Source organism: Micromesistius poutassou (assembly GCF_964030765.1).
Source record: "Micromesistius poutassou genome assembly, contig: SCAFFOLD_5961, whole genome shotgun sequence".
Classification (NCBI taxonomy): Eukaryota; Metazoa; Chordata; class Actinopteri; order Gadiformes; family Gadidae; genus Micromesistius; species Micromesistius poutassou.
In genome coordinates, this window is record NW_028178002.1 from 982 (window position 1) to 11,433 (window position 10,452).

Consider the following 10,452-nt stretch of genomic DNA (forward strand, 5'->3'; position numbering starts at 1 on the left):
GAGACAGGTCATTAAGGAGCAGGTAGGGGTTAGACAGTACAGAGACAGGTCATTAAGGAGCAGGTAGGGGTTAGACAGTACAGAGACAGGTCATTAAGGAGCAGGTAGGGGTTAGACAGTACAGAGACAGGTCATTAAGGAGCAGGTAGGGGTTAGACAGTACAGAGACAGGTCATTAAGGAACAGGTAGGGGTTAGACAGTACAGAGACAGGTCATTAAGGAACAGGTAGGGGTTAGACAGTACAGAGACAGGTCATTAAGGAGCAGGTAGGGGTTAGACAGTACAGAGACAGGTCATTAAGGAGCAGGTAGGGGTTAGACAGTACAGAGACAGGTCATTAAGGAGCAGGTAGGGGTTAGACAGTCCAGAGACAGGTCATTAAGGAGCAGGTAGGGGTTAGACAGTACAGAGACGGGTCATTAAGGAGCAGGTAGGAGTTAGACAGTACAGAGACGGGTCATTAAGGAGCAGGTAGGGGTTAGACAGTACAGAGACAGGTCATTAAGGAGCAGGTAGGGGTTAGACAGTACAGAGACTGGTCATTAAGGAGCAGGTAGGGGTTAGACAGTACAGAGACTGGTCATTAAGGAGCAGGTAGGGGTTAGACAGTACAGAGACAGGTCATTAAGGAGCAGGTAGGGGTTAGACAGTACAGAGTCTGGTCATTAAGGAGCAGGTAGGTTGGACTACAGTCATTGGGGATCGAACACAGAACCTTTCAGCTTGGTATCAAGCACCCTGTTAACGTTAAATAATAGGTTTTCATTCTTCTGTTTTAGGATTTGTCCTAAATCCAACCTCCTGTTAGAAAATATACAACATATAACATATATATATAACATATAAAACCCTTGCATTTGAACAAGTTCAAACTGTTATTTTACTATTGTTATCCATGTCTTGTAGGAATGGCCTCTGCTAATTCCTCATCTGAGGAGGACTTTTCATGTTCCATCTGTCTGGATGTGTTCAACAGCCCAGTTACCACACCATGTGGACACAACTTCTGTAGAACCTGTATTTCAACGTTCTGGGATGACCAAGTCCGGTACAAATGTCCTGTTTGCAACGAGCTGTTCAACACAAGACCTGGTTTACGGGTTAATACCCTCTTATCAGGGATGGTTGATCAGTTTAGAAGAGTCAAAGAGCAGCCTTGTGTTGAACCAGGAGAAGTTCCCTGTGACGTCTGTACTGGGACCCAGCTGAAGGCCGTGAAGTCCTGCCTGATGTGTTTCACGTCTTACTGCCAAACCCACCTGGAGCCTCATCAGAGAGTCGCAGGCCTGAAGAAACATCGGCTGGTCGAGCCTATGGACCGTCTGGAGGACAGGGTGTGTAAGAAACACGAACGACTCCTGGAGCTCTTCTGCCAGACTGAACAGGTGATAGTGTGTCAGTTCTGCACAGAGACGGACCACAAGTCCCATCCTGTTGTACCTCTAAAGGAGGAATATAAAGTGAAGACGGCCCAGCTGGGGAAGATAGAGGCTGAAGTTCAGCAGATAATCCAGGAGAGACAACGAAAGATTAAGGACATCAAAGACACAGTGGGACGTAGCAAAGCAGACGCAGACAAAGAGATAGCCGATGGTCTGCAAGTCTTCAATGCTCTGAAGCACTCTGTTAAAAAGTGCCAGGATGATCACAACCAAACGGTTAAAGAGAAACTGAAATCCACAGAGAAAGAAGCTGAAGTCCTCATCAAAGAGCTGAAGCAGGAAATAAAAGATCTGACCAATAGAAGATCAGAGGTGAAGCAGCTCTCACACACTGAAGACCACCTCCACCTCCTCCAGACCTTCAGATCCCTGAAGGATCCTCCACCCACCAGGGACTGGACGACGGTGGAGGTCCGTCCTCCGTCATACGTTGGGACCTTGAGGAGAGCCCTGGATCAGCTGGAGGAGACGCTGAACATGGAGATGAAGAAGGTGCCTGACCTGGAGAAGGAGAAGCTGCCTGACCTGAGATCAACTCTAAAGAAGTGTAAGTGTCTGTTTGGTTTGATTTTGGGCTGTCAAATGTACATCCAGTATTCCAATATATATATTTATAATATAAAGATTTATTTTCCATTTGAACAAACATAGTTTAATAAATATTGAAAAGTTAAATAGCTAAATTAAAAGGGGTGTTATTATGCTTTTTCAACCTTCCCTTTGCTTTGGACTGTTATATGCCGCATTGTGGCAACCCAGCTTGGAGAGTAACAGTCACAGTCCAACCAGAGCTAACTTAAAGCCAACAAGGCACTTTTAATCAAACAAAGTACCTTATTACTAAACAGAACTGATCTCTCCGCCCACACGAAGCGGGAGAGCGCTGAGAGAGCCTTCAAGCTATTTAAGCCATGCTCTCCACCTGCTCTTTTGGTGCTCTGCATCTGGTTGATTGCACCAAAGCGCTCTCTGGCGCCATCTGTTTGAAATGGGTTGTAGGTCGCCTCTAGCACCTGCCCCTGGGCCTCCAGGGCGCTGTGCTGGAGCCGGGTTGCCACAGTATGAATACATGTTTTACATCATCTGCCATCTTCTGCTTAGCGAAAAAAATCTTAGTCCAAGCTATGGGAGAAATTTAGTCTTATATTCAATGACAATATGAAATTATTATCATGCCTATACGTTACATGAATCGAATAAGTGTGGAGAAACATTGAGTAAACAGTACCACTCTCCCCCAAGCACAGCTGCAGGATGCTACCATTATGGCTGTCGAGGTGAACGAGTACAGTGGCCTATGGAGCAACCCCGAGCTTGACATGTTTAATATACAGTGTGTAGCTAGAGTAAATATGGTGGAGGCCCCGGTTGCGGGCCCAGAGATACAGTGTGTGTACAGTACAGTACATCTCCACTTAAGGTAATAGTACATTGGATGAGGTGATGACGTATGGACGGCGTACGTGCAGAGTGGAGATAGAGGCAGGGGGCCCGGCAGTGGCTCTTCAGTTCTTTGTCAAACCAACTCAGCTTTTTTCTTACTTGCTCGCAAGTGATAATAAAGTCTTTATTCTTCATGCTTCAGTCTTCTCAAACTCTCTTATTTTGTTAAAATGTTAATGCGGTTTATCCACCACAAAGCCAGGGGGAGTATTCCGCCCACTGAGACAGCCCCTCAATAAGTGTGTGAAACAACTTATTTGCGCCCACAACATGACATGAAGGGTTAGGGTTTGGGTATGTAGTCTATGTAGTCTTTATATATGTAACCCTGAGCAGCTGTCTATGAGGACGTTAGCAGAACAGATTTTGAGATTTAGAGTCTTCACAGAAATGATACGCATCAGAGTTAATATCAACTACTACTGCTACCCATGCTGCCTTTAGACCACACACACACACGCACACCGCACACATGCACTCAGACATGCACAACGTCAGAACACACAAATTCTGCCATTGCATGTGTGTGTGTGTGTCCTGCTCCTGAACAGCTCTAAAGTTGCAAAAAAAATATTCAAAATAAAATATGTTTTCCTCCACATACATTTAAGATTTATGTTTCGAAAACGTTTTTTTGCCAAAGTGACCGTGTGTGTGTGTGTGTGTCTGTGTGTGTGTCTTGCTCCTGAACAGCTCTAAAGTTGCAAACCATTGTCACTGTGAGCATCGGACTGCTGAGTATTCTCCTCATCTCCCTGCGCTTCAGTGAGTCTGAATCATATCATCCTGAATAGAATTACAATACAGTTATAATCATATTAATGATTGTAACTATAGCAATGATAATGATCATTATTGTTTTTGTTAGAATGAGTGTAAATTAAATTAAAGATAGTAATAATAGCAATGATTATTATAGTTATTGTTATTATAATTAGTATTAATAATAATAATAATAATAATAATAATATCATGTCCTCTTTCAGGGGGGATGGACTTTGTGTTTGGTTGGCTGTGGGTCCTGTGACGTTTAGAGACAATGTCGTTCTGTTTTAGAGCTCATTCCTTCTGTACTCCTCTGTCCTGTCCTAGACACACCGTCACCTTGGAAGGAGGGGAGAGAGCGCTTACTGGATGAACTCGGTGAGGGTTTTATAGAAGTTATTAAATCAATCGCGTTATTAAACTTTCTTTCAAAAGAGCAGTAGAGTACAGAGGAGCTTGCTTTGTGATGCACTCCATTGAGTTCTACTTAAGGCACTGCCACAAAAATAGACTGGTTTCTATTGTGGTCTACACACTAGTTCCGATTCATAATGTGGTCTACTAAGTTCAGGAATCTAGTGTGGTCTACCAAGGTCATATTTATATTGCGGTCTCCTAAGGTCATGTTTCTATTGTGGTCTAATAAAGTCAAGTCGCAGGGTTGTGCGTCAGTAACGAAGACAGTCAGTGCGTTTACATGACAATCAAGAAAGTCAACTTATTGGCTTAGTCCAACTATGATTGGATCACTAAGATGCATGTATACACCTTAGTCAAGCTATACTCGAATGGAATTGGGTTACTCATAGTCGAATTAAGACCCCTAGATAATGCGATTCATAGTCGAGTTAAGCGTGCATGTACGGAGTTGAATTGGATTATGCATTGAATTGCATTCTGCGCATGCTCGAAATCTTTTCCCGGGGCCGTGAGCCAGAAGTAGAAGGAGACGATAGTCGTGTTGTTGTTGTCGCCATCGGAAAAAGAGAAACAGCGATTTATTTAAAAAGCTGGCGCAGAAGATGGAGGAAGCCGGTGTCGTGCCAACGTAGTTACCCCCTATAAGGAGTGTATCATCATCAACATGCATTCAGTACACACTACGCTTCGATTTAACCCAAGGCTGAATTAAAAGTACATGTTTTTCTAAATGTTTCTCATCAACAAGGTTGTAAAATAACTTCGATCTTGCGTCGCGGCCAAACTAATGGGGGTATTCTCTGATATTATGAATCTTACAGACTGCGTCGGGTTCTCTGACTCTCTGGTACTTCCACAACAAGTAAAGACTCCTAATGGGGTTTATCTCGACCATGGGGGAAAGGAATTGGGGGAAATTAACTTTGTCTTTGAATCGCTGAAGTCCAGATTGAAACGCGACATGGAGGAGAAAGCGATGTTTCAGCAGACAGCTGTCAGTTCACTTCGGGTCCATATCATTTCTCAGACGCTCCATTGTTCCGACCTCTGGGTTGTATGCAGACTCCTCCACCGGCAGAGCAGCCGGAGGAGTCCGCATACGACGGAGACTAAACGATATGGACCCGAAGTGAACTGACAGCTGTCTACTGAAAACATCTTTCTCGAATGCCGCCTGAGTTTGTTGTTGCTGGTGACGTAAAGAGGTCAACCGGTGGCTCTATTACCACTAGTTGAAATGGGTACAGCGCCACCTAACGTACTGGGGCATGACACGCTTTGGCCAATGAATTGATTTACTCACCGCCATGTATACGCGGACAATTGCAGTTGTCCAATTGAGGAGCATAGTCGAGCTATGGCTTTAATCGAATTAAGCTGTGCATGTAAACGTACTGAGTGTGATTAGCATTTTTGTGTTTGTTAATGATTTTCCTTTACATTCAACAGATGAATTGACGCTTCAGGGCTGGATGTTTTACAACAAGAGTTTCTATCTTATTTCTACTACTGAGAAGAGCTGGAAGGCCAGTAGAGAAGACTGTCTGCAGAGAAATGCAGACCTGGTGGTTATCAACAGCAGAGAAGAACAGGTGTGTGTGTGTGTGTGTGTCAATTTTTCAGTCAGCTGTGTTGTCATGACAAAAGATGCTATAACCTTTTTGACAGAGGTTTGTCAGCAGATTGATCGGCCCTTCCTGGATTGGACTGAGCAATAGAGACACAAAGGAGACCTTCAAGTGGGTGGATGGTACCCCCATGACCTCAAGGTAAGGCTGATGACTCTGTTCAGCAGCATCTCTTCTCTGAGAGTGACAGAGTGACCTCACCTCAACACTGGGCTCCACTGTCTCCTCCTCGTGGTTCTCAGTTTCAGACGCGCTAAACCAGGCGATGACAGCGGAGCAGAAGTCTGTGTCGTAGCAGGGGAGGACGGCTGGTCCAGACAACCGTGTGACAGACTGCACCACTGGATCTGTGAGAAGGCCGTGGACCTGGATCATCTGGAGGCTGAGCTGGACAAAGAGGGTCCGTAGACTTTGTTTGTGTTCATGAGTGGTGAACGGTTCCTCCTTTCTGTTCTCTGTGCCGTAGACACAGTAAATATACTCTTTATGACTGGAAAGGTGGTTGGGTGTGTTTAGGTCTACTAAGGTCATGTCTCTATTGTGGTCTGCTAATGCCATGTTTCTATTGTGGTCTACTAAGGTCATGTCTCTATTGCGGTCTACTAAGACCATGTTTCTATTGTTGTCTACTTAGGTCATGTTTCTACTGTGGGCTACTAAGGTCATGTTTATATTGTGGTCTACTAAGACCATGTTTCTATTGTGGTCTACCATGTTTCTACTGTGGTCTATTAAGGCCATGTTTCTACTGTGGGCTACTAAAGTCAGGTTTCTATTGTGGTCTACTGTGGACCTGTTTTAGGAGAGAGTGAAGGGAGTGTCTGATGGTGCATCTCTAGATACGTGTTGTAAACGTTCACTCCTCTCCTCCTGGTTTCTTCAGGTTCAGTGATGCCCACGGAGGAGGAGGAGGCCCCCAGCATCACAAAGTTCCACTCCACTACCCAGGTGTTGCCCGTGGGCCAAACGGCCCGCTACACCTGCGATGCCAGCGGCACGCCGGAGCCCACCGTCGAGTGGCTCCACAACGGCAGGCCCCTGGAGAGGAACGGCACAGACGACCAATCAGAGGCCTGGGTGGAGAGGGGGTTCCTCTTCGTCAGAGGGGTGATGTCTGGCGTGAACAAGGTCTGCTGCGTGGCGAGCAACAGCGCTGGCACGGCCAATCACACCGCTGAGCTGCTTGTCTTTGGTAAGATCTGGATCCAAGGAGAGATGTTTGTTGTTGATGTAGTCATAACATTGTTTATGTATTCACAACATTGTTGTTGATGTATTCATAACATTGTTGTTGATATATTCATAACATTGTTCTTGAGGTGTGTGTATATATATATTTAGAAATGTATATGTGTGTATATATATATATATGTGTGTGTGTGTGTGTGTGTGTGTGTGTGTCTATATGTTTGTATGTGTACTTTTTTTTTATCGCCACTTGTGTCATCCCCTGCTTTACCCAAAACGTAGCGAACCCAAAACCGTGATGTGAACCGAACCGTGAATTCTGTGAACCGTTCCCTAGTTTTAGTGGATGTCACGACGTGGAAGAGGTGTTTTTAAGTCCATTGATGTTAAGCTTCTACTGGAAGCAGACAACCAGCCATGTATGTTGTCTAATTGAACCTAGCCTCAAACCACAGACCCATTCTCAATAACAAAACAAACTATAACTCAGATGTGCAAACTTAAGTGGAAGGAAAGTGAAATAGGACAGGAATCTGAACTAGAAATCGTACAATTACTGAAGAAATTGTGCTTGCACTGCCATTACACACTTATGTGTGTGTATATTAGTATGTTTGTTTTTGTATGTGTACGTATGTTTATGTATGTGTACATATTTATACACATGTTTACGTATGTATGTGTACTAATGTAAACGTATGTCTGAGTATGTATAATTATGGTTTATGAGGCCTGGGACATAACTCATACTTGGTCACACAGACACACGATTATAATCTCGCATATACACCACTATACTCATACACACACTATTATACTATACACTAATTTTACATGTATGTATGAGTGTATAGTCCTGTATATGAGAGTATAGTTGTGTATTCAAGAGAATATAGTTTTGTGTGTGAGAGAGAATAGTAGTGTGTGTGGGAGAGTATAGTAGTGTGTGAGAGAGTACAGAAGTGTATTTGACTGAAACGGGTTTGACAGAGTTTCACTCTGGAATTTCCAGCGATTCTGTTATGCTGTGTTCACACCAAAAAATGGTTTGGTTGCTTGTTTGCGTGGTCGCCTGAGTTTGAGATTGGCTTCCTCTTGTGACCGCCCTGTTTCTGTTCTGCCAATTCATTCTCAACCTTGGGCAGTCTTTACTTGTTGTGGAAGTACCAGAGACGTCAGAGAAACCGACACGGTCCTTTAGGATTCTGCAGGATTCGCAGTATTTTGAGCGCCAGAAGCTATACCGCTTCTTCTTCGCCAATCAGGAACTGAGGAATCAAACTCGCTCCAATTTCAGTTAAACCCTCTCACACACACTTCTGTACTCGCTAACTGCAGTGCTAACGTCAACGCTAACTGCAGCGCTAACGCTAACATCAACTCTAACTGCAGCGCTAACGCTGATGTCAATGCTAACATCAGTGCTAATGCTAACGTCAACGCTAACGTCAGCGCTAACCCTAATGTCAGTGCTAATGTCAACGTAACATCAGCGCTAATGCTAACATCAGTGCTAACGCTAACATCAGCGCTAACACTAATGTCAGTGCTAACGGCAACAGTAATGTCAATGCTAACGCTAACGTCAACGCTAACTGCAGCGCTAACGTCAATGCTAACATAAACACTAATGTCAACGCTAACTGCAGCGCTAATTCTAAAGTCAATGCTAACTTCAGCGCTAACGCTAATGTCAATGCTAACTGCAGCGCTTACGGCAACGCTAACTTCAGCGCTAATGCTAATGTCAATGCTAACTTCAGTGCTAACGCTAAAGTCAGCACTAACGTCAACGCTAGCGTCACCACTAACGTCAATGCTAACGCCAGCGCTAACGTCCATTATTGTAGTCCACTATTGTAGTCCATTGTTGTAGTCCACTATTGTAGTCCATTGTTGTTGTCCATGAGGGAGAGAGAGACTAACAAAGACCACACTACCCTCCACCACGTGACTTTAACCAGACTCCTCCAGAGTGGTGTGATGTCCACTGATTGCTCAACGAGCAACAGCTGAGTCAGAAGGCTAGAGCGAGGCCAACTGAAAACGAATCCGGAATGAAACTAAAACTGTGATTCTGAAAAAAGTATAAATTATATTGAAATTCTGTTTACATATTATTGAAGATACAAATGTGTAGATTTGTTTAATTGTTTGAACGATGGTAAACGGTAATGATGGTAATTTTGACCAAGTTATGAAGTCTTAAGTTGTTGAAGTGTTGAAGAGGATGAAGCATGAATCAGCATTTTTTGAATTTTCCAATGGAAATTAATGGGGGAATTTTGGGTGAATAACCTGGAATATCTCGGCAATTATGAATAATATCATGTCTTGTTCTCCCGTCAGATGCCTGTGAACTCACACTGGACCCAAACACAGCCCACAGATACCTCTCTCTGTCTAAGGACAACAGAATGGTGACGCAGGTTGAAGAGGACCAGTCTTATCCGGATCACCCAGAGAGATTTGACACCCGGCTCCAGGTGTTGTGTAGAGAGGCTCTGACTGGCCGCTGTTACTGGGAGGTAGAGTGGAAAGGAACTGTTTATATAGGAGTGACATACAGAGGAATCACAAGGAGAGGAGGGGATGGTGACAGCTGGCTTGGATATAACAACAAGTCCTGGAGTCTTCTTTGTCATGATGGTGGTTACTCTGCCGTGTACAACGGTAGAGAGACAGCCCTCCCTCTCCCCCCCGCTGGCTCTACCAGAGTAGGAGTGTATCTGGACCGGCCTGCTGGCACTCTGTCCTTCTACAGAGTGTCCCGAGGTGTAGGAGGGTCCTCAGACACACTGACACACATCCACACCTTCAGGTCCACTTTCACCCAGGAGGACCTCCTCCCTGGGTTTGAGGTATTGGGGTCAGTGTCTCTGTGTCGGTTGTAGAAAAAAAAAAAGAGCGGCGGGGCGGGCACACACACACACACACACACACACACACACAAAACAAGTTGTTGGGGGCGGGGGGGGGGGTTACGGTCCACGTAAGGTCTGTGGGCTTAACGGAGGCGTTCCAGGCGCCTGTCACCTGGAGCGCGTCTATACGTTGACTTTGTACAGATCGGCGCCGCCCCGTCTCTTTTGGCGTGAGCGCGGCTTTAGGCTGATCACTGTCGCGTCCACGCAAATCTGATAGGTCAATGAACAGTGAGGATAGTTGAGATTGTCATCCCTCTCTTCGCCCCGTTCCCCAAACGTGACATACAAAATGTCCTGGAACCAAAGAGATATTTATAAGATATAATAAAAAAAAATTCTGAAGCTCCGCCACCAGGGGGTGCTGCTGCACCTGCCGCACCCCTACTTCCCACGCCCCTGTCTCTCTGTCTCTGTCTCTCTTTCTCCCTCTCTATCCCTCTCGCTCTTTCTCTCTCGTCTATCCTCTCCCTCCGTCCCCCCGTCTCCCTCTCCCCCTCCTCCCCCCCGTCTCCCACACCCCCTCCTCCCCCCCCCCCGTCTCCTGCCCCCCCTCCTCCCTCTCCCCCTCCCCCTCCCCCCCGTCTCCCACTCCCCCTCCCCCCCCTCGTCTCCCTCTCCCCTCCCCCTCCCCCCCCCC

General features: G+C 45.5%; 1 protein-coding gene across 2 annotated transcripts; it reads left to right on the forward strand.

The window, feature by feature from the left end:
• Positions 1 to 907: 907 nt before the first annotated feature.
• LOC311374871 (tripartite motif-containing protein 16-like) lies at positions 908 to 10,128 on the forward strand (the record flags this gene model as incomplete). Of its 2 annotated transcripts, XM_084490622.1 has the most annotated exons (8): positions 908 to 1,991; positions 3,581 to 3,652; positions 3,980 to 4,030; positions 5,522 to 5,664; positions 5,741 to 5,841; positions 5,943 to 6,100; positions 6,584 to 6,892; positions 9,238 to 10,128. In XM_084490622.1, the coding sequence occupies 8 exons, from the start codon at positions 911 to 913 to the stop codon at positions 9,780 to 9,782; spliced, it is 2,460 nt and encodes an 819-aa protein (XP_084346748.1). In that variant the 3' UTR covers positions 9,783 to 10,128. The 2 variants fall into 2 exon arrangements, with proteins under 2 accessions (XP_084346748.1, XP_084346749.1); XM_084490623.1 differs by lacking the exons at positions 3,581 to 3,652; positions 3,980 to 4,030; positions 5,522 to 5,664; ... (1 more) ...; positions 5,943 to 6,100; positions 6,584 to 6,892 and having other exon boundaries at positions 911 to 1,991.
• Positions 10,129 to 10,452: the final 324 nt, after the last annotated feature.